At 37.5% G+C, this 27,755-nt stretch overlaps 1 protein-coding gene across 5 annotated transcripts in view; it reads left to right on the top strand.

Annotated features, from left to right (window-relative positions):
- AKT3 (AKT serine/threonine kinase 3) overlaps positions 1-27,755 on the top strand; it is a 328,499-nt gene that overhangs the window by 156,225 nt on the left and 144,519 nt on the right. For all 5 annotated transcript variants that reach the window (XM_070501391.1, XM_044762924.2, XM_044762927.2 and 2 more), the window contains 2 exons: positions 9,158-9,269; positions 23,772-23,916. In XM_070501391.1, the coding sequence (XP_070357492.1) occupies positions 9,169-9,269; positions 23,772-23,916 (246 nt within the window). In that variant the 5' untranslated portion in view covers positions 9,158-9,168. The remainder of the gene's footprint in view (positions 1-9,157; positions 9,270-23,771; positions 23,917-27,755) is intronic.

Genomic DNA, 27,755 nt, shown 5'->3' with positions numbered 1-27,755 from the left:
AGATATGTTAAGAAGGAGATAAGAGAGCCTTGAAAGAGAGGTGCCAGTTTTGCCGTATGGATGTGGTGCTTGATGGAAGGGCTGGCACTGGAGGTGCAGGTTTGACAGTCATCAAATGTCAGGTGATCATCGAGGCAAAGCCATGAGAGAGCCTCCTGGAATTAGGTCCAGAATCCTTACCAGGTCATTGAAGGTCTTTCTGACCTCATCTCCTGCCATTTCCCTAGCTTACTTTACGCCAGTCCCACTGGACTCCTGGCTCTTTCTCAGACGTGCCTGTGGGCTTCCTCCTGCTCTTGGTCTTTGCACTTGCTGTGCCTTCCACCCAGATCGCTCACCCACAGAGACCTGCATTGGTCCGTCATTTCATGGAGAGGCACCCTTTCTAACCATTCTTTCTAAAATAGTAACCACCTCCCTGTTATTTTTAAATCATTGCCCTAATTTTTCTTCATGATACTTATAAGCACCTATTATGTTATAAATTAACTGTTTTACTTGTTTATGGCTTGACTAGTTATCCCCTCACCAAAAATATAAACTTTATGAAAAATAGAGACTTTGTTTTGTTCACTGCTGTATTCCCAGTGTCTGGTTGTGGCTTGGCATACTGTGGACACACAATGAGTATTTGTTTGATGAACGTCTAAATTTACTAAGGACAAAATTTTCATAAAAGAAAAGCTTACCACAATGGTCTGAGCCTAAGGGAGCAGCTCAGTTCAGAGGAAGAGGCCCAGGAAAGAAGACTGGTGAAGGTGAGAGAGTTGGAAGCAGAAGCAGGCCGATCAGTGTCATGGGGGCCAAAGGGGAGTGCCTCAAAGGAGGGGGCCCAGGCTATCAGGTGTAGCAAGCAATGAAAATGAGAACAAAGACAAGATACCGATGAGTAGATTTCAGGAGAGTGGGGGAAACTACAGCTTTGATCATTGGTTAAGTATTGGTAACAACAGCAAAGGCCACTCTTGCAGGTGATGGTTTTGAGTGACAGGAGCAATTAGGGGGCGAGAGAGCAGTGTTCAGTGCACGTGCATCTTGATCTATATGCATATTTATTGTCTGCTCACCCTGGTAAACATTGATAAGTGGCTGTAAAGATACGTGAGTAGGAATTGTCCCATTCTTGCACACAGAAGCTTGAGGCATTTAAGTTGTCAATTATAACTGATATGAAGTAAACTGATTATGCCAGCAGTAATACCTTTAAACTTCAATTTCCAGTGAAATACTCTGAAGTTTCACTTGTGTTAAATGAGTTTCATTAACTAGAAGTGTCTTTATTTTAGATATTCATCTATGTATTTTATGTTTTAAAAATAATTTTCTTAGGGCCAGCCTGGTGGCATAGTGGTTAAGTTCACATGCTCCACTTCAGTGGTCTGGGGTTCATGGGTTCGGATCCTGAGTGTGGACCTATACATTGCTCTTCAAGCCATGCTGAGGTAGCATCCCATATATGAAATAGAGGAAGATTGGCACAGATGTTAGCTCAGGGCCAGTCTTCCTCAAGCAAAAAGAAGAAGATTGGCAACAGATGTTAGCTCCTCACCCAAAAGAAAATATAATAGTAATTTTGTTTTCAACATTCAACTGTTTCAGCCTTGTCTAGTTTATTTTGGTACATACTTTGAGGAAAGAACCTAATATTATTTTGGAAGGATTTTCTATCTTTTTATTAAAAATTTCAGACATATAGATAAAGAGAGAAAATAGCTTGTTGAACTCTCATATATTCATTACCTAGACTTAACAGTTAACATTTTACCATATTTGCATCATCTTTTGTTAAAATATTTAAAGTAAATTGTGATAATTGTGACATTTTATCCCTGAATTCTTGAGTAGGAATCTCTAAACAATAAGGACATTTTCGTATGTAATTCCTATACCATTATCACACCCAATAAAATTTAGAAATATTTAATATTGTCTAATACGAATTCATACTCATATTTCCCCAGTTGTCACCTAAAATATCTTTTACAATTTACAGTGGGCTTGTTTAAAGCAGCCTGTGTTAAGGACTGCACGTGGCGTTTGATGAGTGTGTCTCTTAAGCCTCTTCTAGCCTAGAAGAGTTACATGTCCTCTATCTCCACCCCTACTTTGGTTGCATGCCAGGATTAGGGTCCCACCAGGGGATAATCCTCTTTAACCATCCCTCTGCTGTGTTCAGAGCTGGGGCAAACATTGGTATCAGGTGAAAATTATCCTGAATTTCTTTGTAGGAGACAGTGTCCTACAGGGAGAGGGCCAAGCCCTGGGAAGGTATGTGGAATGTGTGGGAGAGGGTGGGGGCAGTCACCTCACTTTGACAGATGATTACTGATTGTTTGAGGCGGGTTTCCTAGCAGTATATCCTTTCCAGAAGAGCATGGAATTTGGAGTCAGATAGGTCAGGGGGCAAATCCTTATAGAGTTACTTGCACGCTGTGTGTTTTGGGGCAAGTTATGTAGCTAGTCTCAGTCTCAGTTTGCTCACTTGTAAAACGGACGATAGTCACGCAACACCTCGTAGGTTTGTCCTTTGGGTGAAACAAGTAACATTTAGGAACCACCAGTGGGTGCAGTGCCTGACACAGTGATCACTGAGCAGACAGCCCCTGTGGACTTACTCTTCTCACCAGGCACTTGCCCCCAGGACACCTCCCTCTCAGTGGATTGAACTCGTCTCTTGAAGGTTGTTTGTCGAGTCTTAATTGGGCACTATGCTTTTTTGCTCCTGGATAGTAAAAATTTAAACAAAAGAAAGAAATGCTTTTTACCCCTTTCAAAGAATATCCACAATAGTATATTATACTGGGGACTTTAAAATAAACTCGCTTTATGGGCATTATAACTCACAGTTAGCATTATTTGGTTATGTGATTTAATTATAAGTGGAATCTATTACTATGCCTTTGTTTCTTGTATTGAATGTTAGTAGAATTTATTTTTTTATTTTTTAGTGAGGAAGATTGGCCCTGAGCTACATCTGTTGCCAGTCTTCCTCTTTTTGGTTGAGGAAGATTTTTGCTGAGCTACATTTGTGCCATCTTCCTCTGTTTTGTATGTGGGACACCGCAGCAGCGTGCCTTGTTCAGTGGTGTGAGGTTCGCACCCGGGATTGAACCCACGAACCCCACTGAGGCAGAGCACTTGAACTTCATCACTACGCCACTGGGCCAGCCACAGTGTATGTTTTTGTGATCTGACATGTTGCAGTCCCTAATTTAATTGGCTTTCAGGTTTAGAGAGTAATTACAGCTTTGGATAAACTTGGTCTTCTGTGGTTCAGAATGGTAGAGTAGGCAGAATGTTTGAAATTTAGCTTGTGGTTTAACTTGATCAGATGAGTTTAACTAGTATAACTATCTAATTTAAGTACCAGTGTAACTAACACTCTACTGAAAAGTATCATAAGTTATGTTATATTAAAAGTTAGCTCCCTCGCATTTTCTATAGGAGCACTTGCATTAAACGGTTCTGGGAGTCACAGATAGTCACTTGGTTAATAGCTTTTTAGAAACTCTATCTAAAATTTCCACTTTTGTTTTTAAATTTTATTGGCCTACCTTGAATTGGGAATCTTTACATAACTAAAGGAAAATATTCTTCTAAAGAAGTACTGTCTGATCTATTTATTAATCACCGTGTCCATTAAGAATTCTCTTTAAGAATTAGTCTCTTCTAAGAATAAAAGTTTTCAGACATGAACCATGTTCTGATAACTTTGTGGCATGTATTTCTTCAGTTTACAAAGGACTGCCAGATGCGTTCATGATTGCATATCACGGCTAACATAAAAGGACTCAAAAGTTTCTCTGTTTACTGGCTCGCTTGTTTTAACATGATAATTTAAATTTTCACTTGTTTTGAATTCGGATTCAACTCTGATGACATTTGTTTATCTACAGCGGTAAACCCTGAGACGTTGTGGGAGAGTGTTCTCTTCTCTTGGTGTTGACACAACTACCACTTGAATATTTTGAACTAGCTTTTGGTAGCCAGTTCTCTCTTCTACAGTCTCAGACGAATGGGTATTACTTAGAAATTGGATTCATTTATAGAGTATTTCATATTGAAACCTATAAAATCTAGGTTTATTTGCATTATACTACTTGTTCATAACTACATGTAACATTTTTGTTGAACTAGAGGCTTCAGGAGGACCTGACTAAAACCTTTGTACCGTTAGTGAGTTACTGCTTTATAATTACACATGTAGCATGATTAATAATGAAGTTTGGGGTGTGCTGTAAGCTTGTAGAGTTTCTTAGCTCATTTTTCTTACTCACTGTGTCCAGAATCTTGCATAGTGCTTGTCCCATAATTGGCATTTCATTTATGTTGTTGAGTCCATGAGTACTTAGCATATTTAGTCAGAACAGCCAAGTTCTGCATAACTACTTAAGTCATTGCGTTATTATTTTAATATTTTTCTAAAACTATCCTATATGTAAATACAAAATTTGATTCTTTTTTTTTTTTTTTTTTTTAAAGATTCGCCTGGGCTAACATCTGTTGCCAATCTTTTTTTCTTCTTCTTCTTCTTCTTCTCCCCAAAGCCCCCCAGTACATAGTTGTATATTCTAGCTGTGAGCGCCTCTGGTTGTGCTATGTGGGACACTGCCTCAGCATGGCCTGATGAGCCGTGCCATGTCCGTGCCCAGGATCCGAACCAGCGAAACCCTGGGCTGCCAAAGTGGAGCTCGCAAACTTAACCACTGATTCTTTTCTAAACAATTCCTTGTTAGTGGTCTGCTTGGGAATGATAATTAAAGTAATCACTTTTATTATAATTTTTGTAAATTACAGTAATTGATAATTGCTTAGAATCTCATATGTAGTATTTTTTTTGGTGAGGAAGATTGGCCCTGAGCTCACATCTGTTGCCAATCTTCTGCTTTTTGCTTGATGGAGATGGTCACTGAGCTAATGTCTATGCCAGTCTTCCTCTAGTTTGTCTGTGGGATGCCACCACAGCAAGGCTTGATGAGTGGTGTGTAGATCTGTGCCTGGGATCTGGGCCTGTGAACCCCAGGCCACCAAAGTGGAGCGTGCAAACTTAACGACTACTCCATTGGGCTGGCCCCTTATATGTAGTATTTCAAGTAGCTTAAAATTATAGTGTTGAGAAGTTCTTTAAATTTTAGCATTTAAACTTAAATTAGGTATAGTATTGAAAATATGCTTCCTTTAAAGTTTTACTTTAATTCCTAGTAGTGTTTTTAAAGATGGGAACCTAGGGGCTTAGTGATGCAAAGCTCTTTGCCTAGGATCTCACAGCAGATACTGTGTCATGGAGGTAGGGTTTGAGTCTGGTGTTCTAATTTTAAAGTCTCTTATCTTAGTTACCTTGACATCACCATCATGGGAAACTTAAGTAAAACTGAAATAGGTGAACGTAGGAGTGGGCATTCTTTCTTTCCTTTTCTATTCTCCCCTTTTTTCGAGTACTTTTGTAAGGCCTGGCTCTCTTTTAAATGTCTGTCCTCCATTCTTTACATTAAAAGCCAATTAGCCAATTACTCAGTCATCAAGTATTTACGAAGTACCCTTACGTGGTGTCACTGTCGTAGGTGCTATGAGTAAGAGTTATGCATATAATTCCTAACTTTTAAGTAATTTATCTAGCAAGGACATCAAATTAACATATATTTTTGTATATGTTACACATATACCCTAAGGCAGTATAGTGAACCTGTAAAACGGTATAGTGAACACCGACTGGAAACTTACTAGGAGTTTTGTAAAGAAGGAAATGGGAAAGGACAGTGGGCTTCAGAGAGACTCAGATTGGGTCTGTGCTTCATGGGCAGAGTAAGTCAGAGGAAACTATGCGGTTCTTTATTGGTATAATATCTTGGATATTTTAAAGCTTTCATATGTCAAACAAAAAATAAAAATCAGCATATTATATTTGGTATTTCTTTAACATTCACATTTCAAAAAGTATATTGCTGTACAAGATTTAACTGTGAAACAGTGGATTTTATGATCCACTGCTTCTGCCACTTTTTCATTATTTTGTGCACCACCAGGTTCTCACTTCCCTCCATTTTAAATTCCTTAGTTGATTGTCTAAACCGCTCCCTTGTCTTACATCCTCTGTTCTGTTCCACTTTCTTGCTTTGTCAGACTTGCTTGGTTAACTTACAGCTTTGCTCAAATCCAGTCTTCGTGTCCCCCATCTGCACCCATGCCGCTGAATGTATCTGGGGAGAAATGTACAACATGATTCCTGATACTTTAAATTCTTGGTAATTCACTTCCAGTGGGCCCTTAGTGCTGAACAGCAGTCTTGGTCGATTTCCCTAGTCCATTTGCTCCTCCATTCTCCTACAGGGCTGTTACCTATCTTCTCTATTCTCAAGCCCCAGTGCGTCCTCTTCCAACCTTGTTCTTAAGGATGGCTTTACATCCTAATTCATTGAAAGAATAGAAGCAATGAGAAAATAATTTCTCCCAACTCCTACTTGCATCTGTGCACTCGCAGCATTAGAGCCCTTTGCCCTGTCTTCTCTCCTCTTGCACCACTAAACTGCCTGAACTCCTAACTGGCGCAGCCCTCTGCTTGTCCAGCAAATCCCCCCTTCTTGACTATGTAAGGAAGTTGCTTCAGACATTTTCTCCTCTTTCCTGTGTCATGAAAATTACCTTCTTGTTAGATTCTTACTATCAGAATTCACATATTTAGACATTATTCATTGAGTGTCTGCTATGTGTCAGGCTCCGTTCTAGGGTGCTAAGAATATATTAGTGGAACTTAGATTCTGGTTGAGGAGACAGACAGTAAACAAGAAAGATCCTAAGCCAGTCATCTGATACGTTCAAAGATGATAACATACTGTCGGGAATGAAGGGTAGAGCAGGTAAGAGGGGGAGGGGAGTCCTGGGGAAGGGATGCGATTGCAGTGTTAAGTAGCAGGTCAGAGTTGATCTAAGACTTGAAAGAGTTGAGGAAGTAGCTGTGGGGTGTCTGAGGGGAAAGGATGCCAGGCAGAGGGCACAGCCAGACGAAAAGCTCTAAGGAGAGAGCTTGCAGCGTGCTGTCGGGGAGCTGCCGGGAAGCAGGTGGCTGGCGGAGTGGCCTGAAAGAGGGTCAGAAACTTAAGTAGGGTGGATGCGAGGCCCGGATCGTGTGGGGCCTTTGTAGATCATGTGATGGCCTTCGTCTTCTATTCTTAGTGAATTGGAAACGTTTCAAGATTTTTTCTTGCAGTCATTCATTTTAAGAAGATTTCTGACTGCATGTGTCCAGAGCATACTGCAGTGAAGGGTAGGAGAAAGTTGTTCTGAGGTTGTTGAAGTATTCGTGTGAGGGATAGCGACGGCTTGTTCCCAGGTGGTGGAAGAGGTGAGAAGTGATCCTGGATAAATTTTGAAAGTGGAGCCAACAGCATTTCCAGAATGAGATGTAAGAGAAGACGGACTTAAAAATGATTCCAAGGCTTTTGCCTTGAGCAGTTGAAAGGGTGGAGGTGCTGTCATCTGAGGTAGAGAAAGCAGCCGCAGGGGTTTGCAGGGGGAGCAAGGGTGCGGGAGACCGGGAGCTCACAGTGGACAAGCTCAGCCGTCTCTTAGAACACAGTTCCTCTCTGCAGGTACTTACCCAGCCTTCCACGGCTCTGAGTGGGGAGATCTGGTTTCATGGCACCTGGGGAGGTTTCGGCCTTGGGCGGTGAGAGTCTGAAGTGGAATTGCATCAATGGAAAAGCCAGGTAGTACTGGTGAATACTACCAATATAAAAAAAAAATCACTGCAGATTTTCAGTCTAGATGATAGAAAAATTGGGAAAGCCAGGAGGAAGAACAGATTTAGGAGGAAAGATAGTGGATTTGGTTTTAGGTGTGGTACCAGTAATTCAACGAGGTAGAAATATCTACTGTGTAGTTAGACATGTATATCATAAAATAGAGATCCAAGATAGAAAGAAGTTTGTGTTTTGATATTGGTTAAGCTGAGAGATGATGGCCGAAACCATGAAAGCTTGTTAGGAAAGCGAAGAAGACTAAGCAGAGACCCTTGAGTGAACGATGTTTTGTAGTGTAGAGTCAATAAAGAATTAGTCCAATGTGATCAATGACCTACTTAGTCCTATAAAGACATAGAAATGGTAGTTGATAGCTGCTAATGATGGAGATGGGACAAAACAGAGAAGCAATGAGAAAATCCTTTTGAATTTGTCAGCTAGTTTCTTTCAAAAGAGCAGTGGCGGTAGACAACCTACCCTACTTTCTCTTGTTACCCTATACCAGGTATCATTTAAAGTCCACCTTTAACAAATAAAGTACACCTAATAATAATAACTAACATTTGTTGAAAACTTATTATGATTCACACAGTAAGTATTGCATTGGTTTATTATTAATCCCCACACCAATTTTATGAAGTAGATACTCTTATTTTTTCCGATTTAATACTTGAAGACAAGAGAGATTAATTCACTTGTCCAGGATTGCATAGTTCATGGTAGGAAAAAGAAACTGAATTCAGGCACACTGATGTTCAGTCCATACTTTTAGCCACTACACTATGCTCCTTTTCTTTGAAGTCTTCCTAGTTATTCCCTGGCACATTTTATCACTTTCTGGCTGACTGGCTCAAGGGGCTGTGATTACTGAGAGTTTTAGGCAGTGTATACTGTCAAAAGGCTGATAGGCTAGGCAGGGATAAGGTTACCTTCTTAACATAAATAATAACATAAGGTAGTCTATGCTAAGTGGAAAATGAGGGATACAGTAATAAGTATGAGAATGTGGGTGGGGGGAGGGTCAATCTAGGACCAGGTGTTATAAAAGGTTTTGTAGAAGGAGTAGGATTTGATCTGGACCCTAAAGGATAGCTGTTCTTCTGACTGTTGGTGATTGCATGTGGGTAGGGGTGAAGTAAATGGAAAGCATTCCAGGTAGTCAGAAAGCTGGAGCAAAGGTATAGATATAGGAAACAGCAAGACGTATTTGGGGAAAGTTCAGTAGTCCAGTTTGGCTGATGAATAGAATTGGAAAGGAATACTGAGGTCAGGCTGTGAACAGCCTTGAGTGGAGATCCATAGAAAGCTGTGAGGTTGCAGTGTTTGTTTAGAATAGAACTCTATAGTTCTCAGCTATTTACTTCTTGATTTAAATATGAATATATTCAAATATTCAAAGAGACCTTTTATTTTATTTCTAGAATGTCAGTTAATGAAAACAGAACGACCAAAGCCAAACACATTTATTATCAGATGTCTCCAGTGGACCACTGTCATAGAGAGAACCTTTCACGTAGACACTCCAGAAGAAAGGTAAGAAATTCATTTCTTCCATTGTGTGAAAAAGCAACAATTCATCTAAAGTTGTAGTGTGTATCTGACTTCCCCATTTGTAACTATATGTAAATCTATTTGTAAAATACTGTAGTCCCTTAATTACAGTCATATGTTGCTTAACGACGAGGATATGTTCTGAGAAATGTGTCATTAGGTGATTTTGTCATTTTGTGAACACCATAGAGCACACTTACACAAACCTAGATGGTATAGCCTACTACACACCTAGGCCAGATGGTACTAATTAGTGGGACCACCACTGTATGTGTGATCTCTCGTCAACCGGAATGTTGTTATGCAGCACGTGACTGTATTCTCTGTCGGGTTCCAGAATACTAAATCAAAACGTCTAGAAGTGCTATAAGATATACTTTTTAACAGAAAACAGAACATATGAGTTAAAATATAAATGAAAGAAGAGAGTTTTATAACCCAATTTTTAAAAAAATGGTAGAATCGATTGTGTTCATGTTTGGAATTCTGAGGCTGGTGATGGCAGAAGGTTTCGAGTAGGATGCCATATGCAGTGGCTGCCTGGAGTCTTATGTGGAGAAGGGTTCTGAGATTGAGTCTAAGCTCAGTGAGGAAAACATCAGGATTGATTGGCACTGGCTGTCGTCATTGCTGGAGGGGAGTGGCAACATGTCAGTAACTCGCTCACCAGCTTCATCAGCGATGCACTTTCATCCTCCTGTTCCACCATCCAGTCCTGCCACACCTCCCACCCCTCGATTCTGTCTTAATACCTTTATCTGGTGGCTCTGATACTGAGCTAGGTACAACAACCACAGCTACAAAATCATTTTCCTGCACGTTATGTTATGATGTTTGATCCAAATCAGCAAATTTGTGAAATTAAATGTTATTAGCCTTATTTTCCAAATGAATAATTAGGTCTTAAGAGACTTGTCTAAGATTAACAAAAACAGTCTCTCCCTAAAGGCTGGTAAATAGTGAAGTATTATTTTAATAATGCTTTTTTGGTCAAAAAATGTAAATGGTAATGTGTGATTACTTTAGGAAATGTAGAAAAGAAAGAAAAATGGAAAAGAAGTAGAAATTACTCACAGTCCTATTCTGTAACCAGGGCTAAGGACTGACCATTTTTTTTTATACACTTTCAGTATTAATCTGTGCAGATGTCTTTAGGCCTTTAGTATATGTACAGTTTGGGATGTCTTCCTTCCACCCCTCCACCCCACTGTCTTCCCTGGGCATTTCTATATGCTGAGTGCTCAGTGTGCTTATACCTCAGCCCATATCTGTGGTTGAGCTTCCTATGTGTCTTTCGGGTCTGAGCTTAAAATGTCACATTTCCTACAAAGGCTTCTCTGACTCTTGTAGATTGGTGCCCCTGCTATATACTTACAAATCTCCTTGTACCTTTTATTTCAAGTATATCACCACTGTAATCTTTGTTTGCCTTTCTCCCTGACTAGAAGATTCTTGATTGGCAAGGATCATATCTTCCTTGCTCATTATTTTATCTTTGACACATAGTCCAGGGTTCAACATAGTATCTGTTGACTGGCTGACTGAGTGGAGTATTTCCCATGTCAATATATGTTATTTGAAAATGTTATTCTTAGTGGATTTATAACATCCCATTGAAGCATGATTCATTTTGTCATTTATGTTTGCAAAGCTGGACTTAAGCCATATCTTAAGACTTTAAAATAGTTTGCTGTTCCTGTGGTAATATCATACTACTTTTTTGAACAGCCATTCTCTTCTGCGTTTGTGACTAGAATAAAGCGGTTTTAGTAAAAATGAAAAACAGTGTATTTATATTTGCTATTGGAGTGTGTTTTTCTGTATTCATCTAGAATATGGTCTTTGAAGATTTTATATGACTTTAGTGTTAAAGAAGACTTAGAAAGATGTAGTAAGAGTTAGGAAAACTCTATGTTTTCTATATCCTGCCCGCCAGTCTAAAGTCCTTACTTGTTGTAAACTAAATGTATGTCTCTAATCCAGCTAAAAAAATTGTATTTATTTCATTACATGATGTAAGTTTGGAATCTAACCATTTTTTCCAAAAAAATGAGACCATTCTTTCAGCTCCGTTTATCAAATAATCCACTCTTTTCTCACTGGTTATGGATGACACATATGCATAAATGTTTATATTTTTAGGTTTTTTCTTTTTCTCCCTTTGATTTTTCTGTAATTCTAGTAGTAGGACCACGTGGTTTTTATGAAGGAAGCCTTCTAAAACTTTTAACTTCTAATAAAGCAAGACTTCAGTTATTACTATTTTTTCCCCAATGTTCTTAGCTTTTCTAAGTACATTCTTTTTTTTAAATTGTGATTTAAAAAAAAACATGAAATCTACCCTCATAAATTTTTAAGTGTGTAGGACAGTATTAACTATATGTGCATTACTGTATAGCAGATGTCTAGAACTTTTTCATCTTGTATGACTGAAACTCTGTACCCAATGAATAGCAACTCCCTATTTTCCTCTCTCCCAGCCCCTGCCAACCACCATTCTGTCTGCTTCTGTGAGTTTCACTACTTTAGATACCTTATAGAAGTGGAAGCATATAATATTTGTCCTTTTGTGACTGGCTTATTTCATTAGCATAACGTCCTCAAGCTTCATCCACGTTGTAGCATAAGACGAGATTTCCTTCTTTAAGAGCGGATAATATTCCATTGTGTGTTTATACCGTATTTTCCTTATTCATTCATCCATCAGTAGACATTTAGGTTGTTTCCACATCTTGGCTATTGGGAACAATGCTGCAGTTAATATGAAAGCGCACATCTCTCTTCAAGATCCTGATTTCTGTTCTTTTGCATAAATACCCAAAGTGAGACTGCTGGATCATATGGTAGTTCTGTTTTTAATTTTTGGGGGAACTTCCATAGTGTTTTCCACAGCAGCTGCCACCATTTTACATTCCCGTTTTACAGCAGTGTACAAGGGTTCTGGTTTGTCCACATTCTCGCCAACACTTGGTGTGTTCTCTTCTTTTTTTTTTTTAATAATGGTCATCCTAACAAGTGTGAGGTGATAACTCACGTGGTTTTCATTTGCATTCCCCTTATGATCAGTGCTGCTGAGCATCTTTTCATGTACCTGTTGATCATTGAATATCTTCTTTGGAGAAATGGCTATTCAAGTCTTTTGGCCATTCTTTAATCAGGGTATTTGTTTTTTTGCTATTGAATTGTTGGAGTTCCTTAGATATTTTGGGTATTAACCCCTTATCAGATATATGGTTTCTTCCATTCCATAGGTTGCCTTTTCACTCTCTTTATTGTTTCCTTTGCTGTGCAAAAGCTTTTTAGTTTGATGTAGTCCCACTTGTCTATTTTTACTTTTGTTGCCAAGAAACCATTCCCAAAACCAGTGTTAAGAAGTGTTATCCCTGTTTTATTCCAGGAGTTTTATGGTTTCAGGTCTTATGTAAGTCTTTGTGTATGGTGTAAGATAAGGGTCCAATTTCATTCTTTTGCATGTGGATATCCAGTTTTCTCAGCACCACTTCTTGAAGAAACAGTCATTTCTCCATTGTGTAGTCTTGGCACCCTTGATGAAGGTCATTTGATTGTATATGCGTGAGTTTATTTCTGGGCTCTCTATTTTCCATTGGTCTATATATCTGTCTTTATGCCAACGCCATACTATTTTCATTACTGTAGCATTTTTGTTTTTTGAGGAAGATTAGCCCTTAGCTAACATCTGCTGCCAATCCTCCTCTTTGCTGAAGAAGACTGGCCCTGAGCTAACATCTGTGCCCATCTTCCTCTACTTTATACGTGCTTTGTACTATGTTTCGAAGTCAGGAAGTGTGATGCTTTCAGTTTTATTCTTCTTTCTCAAGATTGTTTTGGCTATTTGGGATCTCTTGTGGTTCCATATCAATTTTAGGATTGTTTTTCTATTTCTGCAAAAAATGCCATTTGGCTTTTGATAGGGATAGCATTGAATCTGTAGCTCACTTTGGGTAGTACAGAAATTTTGACAATATATTAAGTCTTCTAATCCATGAGCATAAGATATCTTTCCAATTACTTATTTCTTTAATTTCTTTCATTAGTGTGTTGTGGTTTTCAGGTACAGATCTTTTGCCTCAACTCATGCCCAGGTTGAGTTTATTCCTAAGTATTTCATTCTTTTTGATGCTGTTGTAAATGAGATTGTTTTCTTGATTTCCTTTTCAGATGCTTGTTGTTAGTGTATAGAAATAAACCTGATTTGTATGTTAATTTTGTATTCTGCAACTTTGCTGAATTCATTTATTAGTTCTTTTTTTTTTTAAGATTTTATTTTTTCTTTTGTCTTCCCAAAACCCCTCCGTACGTAGTTGTATATTTTTTTAATTGTGGGTCCTTGCAGTTGTGGCATGTGGGATGCCACCTCTGCATGACTTGATGAGTGGTGCCATGTCCATGCCCAGGATCCGAGCTGGCGAAACCCTGGGCCACCGAAGCAGAGCGTGCAAACTTAACCACTCGGCCACGGGGCCGGCCCTATCATTTACTAGTTCTAACAGGTTTTTTTTGTGTGTGGAAACTTTGGAGTTTTCTCCCCACAAGATCATATCATCTGCAAACAGAGGTAATTTTACTTCTTCCTTTCTGATTGGGATGCCTTTTCTTTCTTTTTCTTGTCTAATCCCTCTGGCTGGGACTTCAGTACTATATTGAATGGAAGTGGTGAGAGTGGTCGTCTTTGCCTTCTTCTGATTTGGAGGAAAAGCTTTCAGTTTTCCACCATTGAGTATGATGTTAGCTGTGGGCTTTTTATGTATGGCCTTTATTATGTTGAGTTAATTTCCTTCTATTCCTAGTTTTTTGAGTGTTTTATCATGAAAGAGTGTCAAATTTTGCTAAATGCCTTTTTGGCGTCTATTGAGATGATCATGTCATTTTTATCCTTGATTCTGTTAATGTAGTGTTATCACATTGGTTCATTTACATCTGTTGAACCACCCTTGCATCCCAGGCGTGAATGCCATTTGGTCATGGTGTACGGTCCTTGTAGTGTACTCTTGAATTCAGTTTGCTGGTATTTTGTTGAGAATTTTTACATGTAAGTTCATCAGGGATATTAACCTGTAGTTTTCTTTTCTTGTGGTGTCTTTTTCTGGCTTTGATATCAGGGTAATGCTGATGTTATAAAATGAATTTGGAAATTTTCTGTCTTCTCATTTTGGAAGAATTTAAGAAGGAAAAGTTTGATACAATTCGCCAGTGAAGCCGTCTGGTACTGGGGTTTTCTTTGTTGGGAGGTTTTTGATTACTGGTTTAATCTTATTTATTATTGGTTTGTTCAAGCTTTTTATTTTTTCTTGATTCAGTCTTGGTGGGTTGTATGTTTGTAGGAATTTATCCATTTTTTTTCAGGTTATCCAATTTGTTGGCGTAGAATTGTTCGTAGTAATCTCTTATAACCCTTTTTATTTCTGTGACATTAGTTGTAATGTCTCCTCTTTCACTTCTCATTTTGAGTCTTCTCTCTTTTTTTCTCAAAATTAATCTAGCTAAAGGTTTGTCAATTTTTTGATGCTTTGGAAAAACCAACTGTTAGTTTCATTGATTTTTTTTCTATTCTCTGTTTTGTATATTTCTGCTCTAATCTGTATTATTTTCTTCCTTGTGCTAACTGTAGTCTTAATTATTCTTTTTCTAGTTCCTTGAGGTATAAAGTTAGGTTATTTATTTGAAATCTTTCCTCTTTTTTAATTTAGGCATTTACCATAATAAACTTCCCTTTTAGTACTGTTTTTGCTGTACCCTGTAAGTTTTAGTATGTTGTGCTTTTGTGATTTCTTCTTGGACTTGTTAGTTGTTGAAGAGTGTTGTTTAAGAGCCACATATTTACAAACTTTTCGGTTTTCCTTCTGCTATTGGTTTCTAGCTTCGTTGAAGCTAGAAAAGATACTTGGTACCATTTCAGTCTTCTTAAATTGGTTGAGACTTGTTTTATGACCAAACATCAGTTTTGGAGTATGTTCTGTGTGCACTTGAGAAGAATGTCCATGCTGCTGTTGTCGAGTGGGGTGGTTCTGTCTGTCTGTTAGGTCCATTTGATCTAAATAGCATTGTTCCAGTCCTCTGTTTGCTTATTGATCTCAATGTTCTGATGCTCTCTCCATTATTAAAAGTGGGGTTTGAAATCTCCTATTATTGTGTTGCTATCATTTCTGTCTTCAGTTCTGTCAATGTTTGTTTCATATATTTGAGTGCTCTCATGTTGTGGCATATATATGTATAATTGTTAGATGTTCCTGGTGAATTGACCCTTTATCATTGTATAGTGTCCTCCTTCATCTCTTGTTCCAGTTTGTGACCTAAAGTCTGCTTGTCTGCCAGAAGCACGCCTGCGCGTGTTCTATTTTGTTTATCATTTGCATGGAGTATCTTTTTCCTCCTTGCACTTGAACCTGTGTGTGTCCTTCAATCTGAATGAGATTCACTAGACAGCATGCATTGGATCTTCTTTTTTTAAATCTATTCAGCCACTTTGTGTCTTTTTATTGAGTTTAATCCATTTACATTTAAGGTAATTACTGATAGGGAAGGACTTACTATTGCTATTTTCTCATTGTTTTCTGTCTGTCTTGTTGCTTTTCTGTCCCTATTTTTTGTGTTTCATTGAATTTTTTGTAGTAATGTGCTTTTATTCCTTTCTCATTTTCTTTTGTGTATCTTTTATAGGTATTTTCTTAGTAGTTACCTTGGGGCTTATATAAAATATCTTCAAATTGTAACAGTCTATTTTAAGCTGATGACAGCTTAACTTCAAATTGTGTGCAAAGCTCTTTTCTTTTATTTCAACTCCCATACTTTATGTTCTTGATGTCACAAATAACATCTTTTTATATTGTGTATCCATTAACATATTTTCATACTTATAATTTTTTTGACTTCTCTACCAGAACTAAAAGTGGTTTACATACCACTGTTACAGTATTACAGTATTCTGTGTTTGTCTATAAATTTACCTTTACCAGAAACTTTGTACGTTAATATCCTTTTGTGTTTCTATCTAGTGTCCTTTTGTTTCAACTTCAAAGACTCTCGAGCATTTCTTGTAAGGAAGGTCTAGTAGTGATGAACTCTTTCAGCTTTTGATTACCTGGGAAAGTATTTTTGAAGGATCGTTTGGCCAGGTATCATATTCTTGGTTGGCAGTTTTTGTCTTTCAGCACTTTGAACATATCATCCCACTGCCTTTTGGCCTGCAAGGTTTTTGCTGAGAAATGCAGTTCATAGTCTTCTGTGGGCTCCCTTGCAGGTGATGAGTTACCTTTCTCTTGCTGCTTTCAACATTCTCTATTTCTGTTTGACTTTTGAAAATTTGATTATAATGTGTCTCAGTGTAGATTTCTTTTGGTTTGTCCTAGTTGAATCTGGATATCCATTTCCTTTTCCAGATTTGGGAAGTTTTTAGCCACTATTTTTTCAAATAAGTTTTCTTCCTATTTCTCCCTCTCTTCTCCTTCTGGGACTCCCATAATGTGTTTAGTGGGCCATTTGGTGGATACCATATGTCCCTTAGGCTTTCTTCACTCTTTTTCATTCTTTTTTCTTTTTGCTCCTGGATAATTACCTGGATAATTTCAGAAGACATGTTTTTGAATTTGCCAGTTCTTCTGCTTCATCCAGACTGCTGTTGAGCCCTTCAAGTTAATTTTTCAATTCAGTTATTGTATTTTCAAGCTCCAGTTTGTAAAAATATATTCTCTCTCTTTGTTAATATTCTTATTTTGTTCCTGTATCATTGTACTGAGGTTATTGCGCATCTCTCTGATAGGTATTTTGAATTCTTTGTCAGATAATTGATAGGTCTCTTTTTCTTTAAGATCAGTTTCTGGAGATTTTATTCTTCTGATTGAACCATATTTCCCTGTTTCTTTGTTTGCCTTGTAAGTTTGTGTTGGGATCTGCACATATGAGAAACAGCCATCCCTCCTGTCTTACAAGACTGCCTTCATGTAGGGAATAACCTTCACCAGTCAGCCCAGCTAGAGATTTTGGGGGTCTTTCAAACTTTTTCTGTGGATGTAACTTCTCTGGATTTGTATGTGTAAATCTCCAATTAGAGAGACTTTTAGGTTTCTTTTTCAGGAGTTTATAATCTCCTGCTCCCTCTGGAGCCTGTTTCCAATATTGCAGGTTTTCAGGAGCTACCACAAGCCTCCTTGGTCTCTTTTGTTCTCAGCACCACCTAGGCTTCTAGATTATGCAAGCTCCCATAGGGCTCTGAGTCAGGCAAGACAGAAACCAGTTCCAGGGGCCATTCCTTGAAGAACCAGAATGTTGGATGCACACTCCGCTCTTCTCTTCCCCGCTGAGGGAGAGGCTGCTGAGCTTTATCATCTTCTGTCTGCTGTATGTGCGTCCTGTAGAGCAGCAGCAAGCTGCCCAACTCTTTTTTGTTCTCAGTAGCCCTCAGACATTTAGAGTCTTCAAGATGGGCAAGAAACAAACAAGTCCTTGGGCAGACCCTTAAAATGCCAGAACATTGGACACACACTCCAACTTTTTCCCTCCCCAGAGAAAAGCCAACAGTTAGCGGATTTCTCCCACTCACTCTATGCTGAGCTGGGAGGAGGGACTATGCTGAGTGAGTGCATGCCAAACCATACCATCATCTTTGTTCTCTGACCTGGTGCCCTTTACTGTCCACGCATGTGCACACATACACTCTCCTTTTGTTACAGCTATATTGAACTACTTGTAGTTTCCCAATATTAATTGTATAGTGGGCTCTTGTATCCTTTGGCTCTCTCTGGTCTCTTTTGCTCTCCTATGCCAGAATATCTTCCCTTGCTTGTCTCTTCCTCATACTTTCTTCCTGTCCCAACTCATCTTGTACCTCTCTATTGACAAATCATCTCTCTCTTTTGGTCCCCATCCCAAACTTACCATTGTTTTTCTTTGAACGCCACTGTACCCACTGCATACTTGGTATCATTTTACCTGTAACACTTTGTTGTACTTATTCCCAATACCAAGGTTTCCCCTATCTTTGTAAGTTCTTACTGCATCATGGCTTATTTGAATTTTAGTAGCACACATATTTAGACATTTTAATCAAATATCTGTTTTTAAATAAATGGTCAGCTTGTGGAAATTGTTTAGCTTTGTACAAGTAGTTTGTAGACTTTAAAAAATGAATTTACTTGCTTCATAGGGGTCTCCATTTTGTTTTCGAAACTGGCTACATTTTCTAACATTACATAGGAATTAAACAATTGGATGCCTTCTTTCACTTAGTAAGATAATTTGGTCCAATGTATACATATATATCTACAAAGGAGTATTATCATATATATATGATATATTGTTATATTATTGTATTTTATTATATAGTAATGTTAATATAGTAATAAATAATATTCTTAGGTATATATAATATATGCCAATGTAGGTTGATTATGGTGAATTAGGTAATTTAGGTCAGTAGTCTAAGCACTACTAGAAAAGCTGGAAAAAATGTTTAAAAACAAAAAAGACCACCCTAGGAGTGCCTGCTAATTCTGGAAGACCTGTCTGTGATGGGGAGATTGGAGTATCTGTCAGCTCTGGTGGTCGTATTCTGGAATCCAGGACCTGCCAAAGAGCAGGACAATAGATCACTACACGTGAGGTTGGCCCTCTAAAGGATTATACTCTAGAAGAAAGGTGAACTATATACAGATTTACCTTTTAAGATTTGAAGTCTAGCTTTAGATTATTTCAGGCCTTAAGTTTGGTTAACATGATCCCCTTTTGCTAGTCTCCTAGGAGCCTGTCAAAAGCAAATATAAACTGTAAAAGAAGATTTTATCCTCCTAGCCCTCAAACTCTCTCTTACTTTTTCATGCACATTGTTTAGTACTCATTAAAAATCAACAAGTACACAAAGATTCAATCCAGTGTGGCCAGAACCACAGAGCCATAAAGACAACAGAGCTGGCTTCATGGAGGTCCCAGATGATGGAGTTGTCAGACAGAGATGAAAAGGGCTGTGTGTTAGTATGTTCAAGGACATAAAAGTTCAGGCTGGGAACTTGATCAGAGTGCTAGAAATTATAAAAATGAATAAATTTGGAATTGTAAATTTGAAAAATAAAATATTTAAAATTTGAGTGCTAGTGAATGGTTTTAACAGTAAATTAGGCCAGTATTAGGGAAAATTACTCAACTCAAAGCTAGGTTATAACACAATATCCAGAATGAAACATGAAGAGAGAAAAGGGTAGAAAATAAAAATAAATAAATAAGAACATAGGAAAAAAATTAAATCTTGAAAAAAATTAAGAGGCTGGCCCCGTGGTCAACTGGTTAAGTTTGCGCTCTCTGCTTCAGCGGCCCAGGGTTTCGCCGGTTCAAATCCTGGGCGCGGACATGGTACCGCTCATCAGGCCACACTGAGGTGGCATCCCACATGCCACAACTAGAAGGACCCACAACTGAAAGATACACAACTATGTACAGGGGGGCTTTGGGAGAAAAAGAAAAGAAATAAAATCTTAAAAAACAAACAAATAAATAAATAACAGAATGTAAGACGTAGGGAATGCAGAGAGAAGGCCTTACATACACCTAATTGGAGTCTCAAGAAAGAAGAGTGAAAGAATGGGACGGAAAGTTTTTGAAGAGATAATGGCCAAAAATTTTCCAAAATGGCTAAAAATATCAAATCACATATATAAGAAGTTCTGTAAATCTTATGCAGAAAAATACAAAGAAAACCCACCTTGTCCGATTAGACTTTTGAAAACAAAGGACAATGGAAAAATCCTTACAGAAGATAGAGAAAAAAGATACTTTGCCTTCAAAGGAGCAGCAGTTAGAACAAAAGGTGCTATATCAACAGGAATAATTGACACAGAATATATGGAATAGAACGATAATTGGAGATAACGGAATGATATCTCCAAAGTGCTGAAAGAAAATAGGGCTCATGAGCAAAAATTTCTTCCAAGACTAAAAGCAAAATGAAATCAGTTTCAGTCAGAAATTGATACAGTTTGTCGCCAGCAGACCTGCAGTAAAGGAAATACTAATAGATTATTCTTTAGACAGAATAAAAATAATCCCAGATGGGAGGAGAGATGCAGGAAGAATTAAAATGGTAAATCAGTCTATAAAGCCAAATGAATATTGATCTTTTTCATAATAATAATTATATATCTTGTGGTTTAATTATATGAAGAATAAAAAACCCTGAAGTAATGCCGTAGAAATTGAGTTTGAGGAGAGCACGGAGTTAATGTCTTATGATGTCACTGCATTTTCTGGGGAGAGTTAAAAGTATCTTAGACTTTGCTAAGTTGACGATGATGTTATAATTTCAAGGATAACTGCTAAAAGGAAAGCAAGAGTATGATGACTACCAGGTTAATATGAGTGGAAACAGAATCACAAAAAATTAATTGATCCAGAATGCATTATATAAGTGGACTATGTAAAGTTACAGATGTATGGAAAAATACAGCAAAAAAAAACATGGCTGAAAAGACAACAGGAAAATTAAGATGGAATTCTGAAAAATTTAAATAAAATAGTAAAACAAAAACAGGCAGGAAAAGAGGGAAAATAAAAGAGGAGACAAATAGAAAAAAGTAAAATAGTAGACTCATGTGCAATCATATAAAAATTGCATTAAATATTAATGGATTAAACACTGTAATTAAGAAGTAGAGCATTTCAGAATTGATGAAAATACGAGCCCACTCATGCTGTCTATGAGAGATGCACTGTAAATAAAAAGACACAGCTGGGCTGGAAGTAAATGGGTTGAAAAAGATATGTCATGCAAATAATAAGCATAAGAAGGAGATTTTGCTATATTATATCAGATTTCAAAATTAAATATATTCCTAGAGAGTATGGGGATACTTTATAATGATAAAATGGTCAATTGAACCAGATGATATTACAATCATGAATATGTATGCATGCAATAACAGTGTTGAAAAGAGAAAGAGAAACAATCCCTCAACTATATGTGGAGATGTTAAAATTTGTTTCAGCAATCAATAGAGCAACTAGTCAAAAAATTAGCAAAGACATAGAATAACACTATTAATCATCTTGATATAATTGATATTTATGGAATAATACACCCAAAAGTAGCAGAATATACATTGTTTTCAAATGTACGTGGTACATCACCAGGATAGGTCATATTCTGGACCATAAAACAATTCTTAATATATTTGGGAAGATTGAAACTATACAAAATATGGTCTCTGGCCTCAGTAGGATTGATTAGAAATCAATAACAATAAGTGGACTAGAAAAACTCAGAACTATTTGGAAATTAAACAACATGTCTCTTAATAATCAAATGGTCAAAACCAAAATTCACAAGGGCCATTAGAAGATGATTTTAAATGAATGATAATGAAAAAAAGCATATCAAAATTTGTGGGATATAGCTAAATGAGTGCTTAGAGGGAAATTTGTTGCCTTAAATGCCTATATTTGAAAAGAAGAAAGGTCTTAAGTCATAACCTAGGCTTCCTACTTAAGAAACAGGAAAAGTAGAGGAAATTAAAGTAAACAGAAAGAAGGAAACAATAGAGATTAGAAATCATTGAAATAGAAAACAGAAAAATAGTAGAGAAAAATCAATAAACCAAAGCTAGTTCTTTGAGAAAAAAGAAGTTAATAGAATTAGAAAACATCTTGGAAGATTGTTAGAGAAAAACGAAAGAGGAAAGACACAGATTACCAATACTGACCCTAGAAAACCTGAAGAGCCCAGTATCAATGAACAGAACTGAGTTAGTAATTTAAAAACCTTTCTTTAAAGAAAACTCCAGGTCCAGATGGCTTCAGTGGTGAATTCTGTCAAACATTTAAAAAACAGATATTACTAAACCTACATGTTTATTTCAGAAAATAATGGAGGAGAGAACACTTCCCAACTCATTTTGTAAGGCCACTGTCACCCTTATTCCAGAAATTGGGCAAAACTGTCATGAAATGAGACAGCTATAGGCCAATATGCTTGTGAATATAGATGCAAAATTTCTTAACAAAATTTTGACAAATGAAATTCAAAAACACGTAAAAGGGATAATGCATCATGACCAAATGGAGTCTATCCCAAAAGTTCAGTTGCTTTAACATCTGAAAATCGTTCAACTAAATTCACTCTATTAATAGGAGAAAGGAGAAAAACTACATGATCATTTCAACAGATGCAGAAAAAGCGTTTGACAAATTCAACACCCTTTCATAACAAAAAAACTCAACTGACTAGAAATAGAAAGGAACTTACTCAGCTTGATTAAGGGTATCTATGAAAAGCTACCGCTTACATATACTCAAATCTGAAAGGCTCAATACCTAATAAGATCTGGAACAAAGAACGTCTGCTCTCATCACTTGTGTTTAGGTGATTGGTCTGATCTAGGGCATTGTAAGGCAAGGAAAAGGAGTAAACCGCAGACAGATTGTAGAGGAAGAAGTAAAACTGCTCGTATTGTAGACAGCATGGTTGCATACGTAGGAAACCCAGAAAAATAAAAGCTTCCAGAACTAATAAGTGAATTTAGTAAGGCAGCAGGATACAAGGTCACCACACACAAAGCAACTATATTTCTAAATACTAGCGAGAAAAATTAGAAATTTAAAATTTAAAGCCTCCACAATAGCATAAAATAATACTTAGGAATATATTCAATTAAAGATGCACAGGACTGTTCCAGAGAAAGTTACAGAACATTGCATTGGGAAATTAAAGACGTAGGTAAATGGAGAGCCAGACTGTGCTCGTGGATTGGAATACTTAATTTATGAAGACGACAGTTCCCCCAAATTGATCTATCGAGTTCCTGTAATTCTACTCCAAATTCAGGCTTTGTCTTAAGAAATCAGCAAGCTGACTTTAAAGTTTATATGGAAATAAATGATTCTTGATCGGATAGCACAGCTGTCAAAAAATAAGAGCTTGATACTCATGCTCCTAAGACTTATTGTTTAAGCTACAAACTTCATGCCTATCGTTTTTGTTTTTTTTTTTTTTTTTCAAAAAGAACTTATCTAGGATCTGGAAACAGTGAAAGGTTTTGGCTTTGAAAACCTTTTCTTAGAATTTCTGTTGGACCACAGTAAAGTTCTTGAGTATGTCAATGATGGGCTTACAATGGCTAAACAAAAGATTTAAAAAAGTGCAGTAAACTTATGGGGATCAATTTACTTCATAGGTAAGATGTGTACAGACAATTAAAATTTAACTATACATTTAAAGGATTTTAACTGAATTTTCTTGTAATTCTCGTCTTCTTTTTTTTCTTTAACATATATCCAAATAAATGGTGTTACAGACTTTAGGTCTGTAATATAGAACGCTTATAGGATTAATTTCATCTTGGAGTAAGAATGGGAGATATATTTATGTGTATGTGTGCGTATTATCCTGGAATAGAGTTTATTTGTGTTGATTTCATAGTTTATAAAAGGGAAATATTTGAGTCGTTTACCAACCTCTGTTAATGGGAAATTTTACTTGTTTTATAGGGAAGAATGGACAGAAGCTATCCAGGCTGTAGCAGACAGACTTCAGAGGCAAGAAGAGGAGAGAATGAATTGTAGTCCAACTTCACAGATAGATAATATAGGGGAGGAAGAGATGGATGCTTCCACAACCCATCATAAAAGGAAGGTGGGAAATAGTAACTTATTCCTCTACTTAGCACACTTATGTTTATGGAAGAAATATAATAAAACTGCCATTTGCACAGATTGTTAGCTGATTATCTTATGATATGAACAATATGGGTGTGGTGGTTTTTATTCCAGTGAATCTGAAATACCTGTTGTTGTTTAAAACCAAGTAATTAGAGCATCATCTCAGTGGTCAGCGGTTAGCGCTGAATGCTGATAGGGCTCGTTAGGAAGTTATGGCTGATGTGCCACCAAACTACTTTATAATTTGTGTTTTTCCCTATTCTTGTTGATACCATTTTAGAAGTTTGGAAATAAAATGCTTTCCCTAATGATTTGGTTCTTTTCCATTTGGCATTCTGTGTGCTCCTGAAAGCAGAAGCAGAAATGGCTCTGGTGTACTTCCTGCTTGGTGCCTCACCTCACTAATGTCAGCAGGAAAGTGAGCAGTCTTGGAAATCATAGCTTTTTATTTTAATGGCTGCTCCTGAGCCAATGAGGGAAATAGCTTTTCCCTTCCCTCAGTGCTCCAGAATAATAAGTGCCAATTTATATGTTTGTGGGAAGTGTAAGTTATCTTTTTCATTGCTAGAGAAAATTGAAAAGCAATTTCCTTATGTAAAAAATGGTATTAAAAGATTAAAGGATATAGGTGTTCAAAATAGAGGAGCATGCCATCTTTCATGTGAGAATGTATTTGTTATAATAGATTGTAAATTAATCCACAGGTAGGGAAACACTAATTTTTAAGGTGATTATCCATGTAATTTGGTATTAGCGCAGTAATTAAGAACTCTTTGGAGGTAGACTGCCTGAGTTCAAATCCTCCTTCTTCCACCTGTTCACTGTGTGAACTTGGTGAAGTTACACAGTCACAACTTAGAATTGGTTAATTATCATTTTCTCATCTGAAATTTCTGTTCTAATTAGAATTATACTCTATGCTTGACCTTGGCCAAAGTCTGAGAACCCTTTGTGTCTTCCTTGAAGACATATCCTCTATTTATTAGTTGAACTGAATCCCTATTTTTTCTGAGTCACTCCCCCTTGTTCCTCAGTCAGTGCAAAGAGAATAACAATCTAGCTTTACCCACCTACTCGGAGATAAGAAAACTTCTTTTGCATGTGTATGTGCAATGTACACAATTAACTTGAAATTTGACTATGCTTATAAATTTAAAATCAGATCCTAGTTAATCTCTTCCTTTGAATTATAAATCTACTACACCATTTAGTAAGACACTATACCAGCTATACCCTGTTTAATTCTGTGGAATTCCTAAAATTCTGCTTAATAACAAAGAATAATAATAAGATGCTATTGAGGCAGTTAGAGGTTGAGAGTGAGGTGTTTATACCACCCTAACTAGAAATATTGTTACAGATGGATGGAAGAATTTTGGAAATGAATATGTAAATTTACCAGAAGAACTTTCAGTGAAGAGAGACAAACATTTTGAAAGATGTAAAAATGGAAAAGTATGGAGGATTTTACATTTTCTGTTAAGGCTGTTTATAAATGATTATAAAAACGTAATACATTTCCTCTTTTCATAATTACCAGTGTGGAATATCTTAGAATTTACCATCTTCACTAATTGTCACTTGTGAACATTTATTATCTGCTGGTTTTGTGCTAGGCTCTGAGCAGTGCTTTTATATATACTATCATTTAATCCTCACAAGAATCGTCTGAGGTAGGTACTCTTATCACCCCATTTTACAGTTGAGTTATCTGACATTCAGAGAAGTTAAATATCTTGTTCAAGCCTGTGAGGACTTTTAATTATACACTGAACAACTTCAGCCTGCAACTTACTTCTTTTTGTTGATTCATGTATCTTAAGCCTCTAATAATCTCTATAATTGTTATATTCATAACCAAGTTATATTGGAAACAAAATTATGATTGTACTCTATTTCTTAAAATATGTTGTCAAACTGTTGCACTTACACGGTGTTTGGCTATTAGTTAATCCCATTTTATATTAGAGCACTCTCGGAAGAATCTCATTATTACAGAATAGTGATAGAAAGTGAGGTCCTTGGAGTCTGCTGCCTGGATTCGAGTTCTGGCTCCACCGTGTGTGTAATTGTGGGGAAAGTGTCTTCCTCTATAAAAGGGAGATTAATTCATGTCGTTGTGAGGATTCAAATGAGGGAATATGTGTAAAGTGCTTATATACTAAGTGCTCAGTGAATATTAGCTATTGTTGGACTTCATCCATACAAAGGTAATTAAACATACGTATATTTTTAAAGCGGATTCTTGTAGAATTCTCCCACTGAAACTGAGTCTCCAAACAGAAAAGTTAGTAGAGTCAGAGAAATGTTAAATTTTGAGGTATTCATCGTCTTATTTGGCTTCTATCTGATGAAAGTTAAGGCTATCATATTTTTTTAAACCTCCTTGTTCCTAAGTATTGCACTCCTTAAAATATATAATATTTTATATTATTTTTATTTTTTATATTTTATAATTATTATGTAATATTTTATAATTATATATTGCTTTTCCTATGAAAATGTCATAAAGCAATTTATAAATTCTTTTCTAATTTTTATCCTCAAGAATTCAGTTTCAGTTTATATGATATTTAGTGTTAGGACACAGCGGGTATCATTTTACAGTGCTTTTAGATATAAAATGAGAAAGGTCCTGTGAAAATGAAGTTTTGAGGAATAAAAGGACATTATGACCTAGTTATGAGGAGAATGTCTCTTAGTTCTTTATTGCCATGCAATAAAATACTCCGGGTTATTTTTTATTTATTTATTTTTTAAATTTTTCTCCCCAAAGCCCCCTGTTACATAGCTGTATATTTTAGTTGTAGGTCCATCTAGTTGTGCTATGTGGGACGCCGCTTCAACGTGGCCTGACAAGTGGTGCCATGTCCACACCCAGGATCCGAACCCTGGGCCGCCGAGGTGAAGCGTGCGAACTTAACCGCTTGGCCACGGGGCCAGCCCCTAAACTACTGCAGTTTAATGTCTTAAAGCAGTACTAGTATGTTATTTCTCATGATTTTGGGGGTTGCCTGGGCAGTTCTGCTCAGCTCACATGGATCTCAGGCAGCTGCATCTCCCAGGGCCAATTCTTGCTTCTCCTCCCTGTGGTCCCTGTCTGCAGTGCTGTCTCATCGTCCAGGGCCTCTGAGCGGATAGCCCGGACTCCCCTCCTTCCTGTGGTCCCTGTCTGCAGTGCTGTCTCATCGTCCAGGGCCTCCGAGTGGATATCCCGGACTCCCCTCCTCCCAGTGGTTCCTGTCTGCAATGCTGTCTCATCTTCCAGGGCCTCTGAGCAGATAGCCTGGACTCCCCTCCTCCCTGTGATCCCTGTCTGCAGTGCTGTCTCATCCTCCAGGGCCTCTGTCTAGCGGATAGCCCAGGCTCCCCTCCTCCCTGTGGTCCCTGTCTGCAGTGCTGTCTCATTGTCCAGGACCTCTGTCTAGCGGATAGCCCAGACTCCCCTCCTCCCTGTGGTCCCTGTCTGCAGTGCTGTCTCATCGTCCAGGGCCTCTGAGCGTATAGCCTGGACTCCTTACAGCATGAGAACTGGATTTCAGAATGACTTTTCCGAGAGGGAGAAAGTGTAAGCTGACAGGCTTAAAGGCGAGGTCTGGAAGTGGCACAGTCCCTTTGATCGTAGTCTGTGTTCGAGGCCGGATGCAAGGCCAGTCCAGGGAGAAGGAAAGGTGACTCCCTCTCGTCCTGGGAAGTGGCATGTGCGCACAGGGGATTGGTGGCGGCCATCTTTGGGGACTACCTCACACAAAGAGCTTTGTTGTTAGAGAGTGTTCTTTGATTCTTAAAAATCTACTAATCAAAATGGAATTA

Source organism: Equus asinus, chromosome 30 (assembly GCF_041296235.1).
Source record: "Equus asinus isolate D_3611 breed Donkey chromosome 30, EquAss-T2T_v2, whole genome shotgun sequence".
Classification (NCBI taxonomy): Eukaryota; Metazoa; Chordata; class Mammalia; order Perissodactyla; family Equidae; genus Equus; species Equus asinus.
This window is presented reverse-complemented; position numbering and strand designations above follow the sequence as displayed.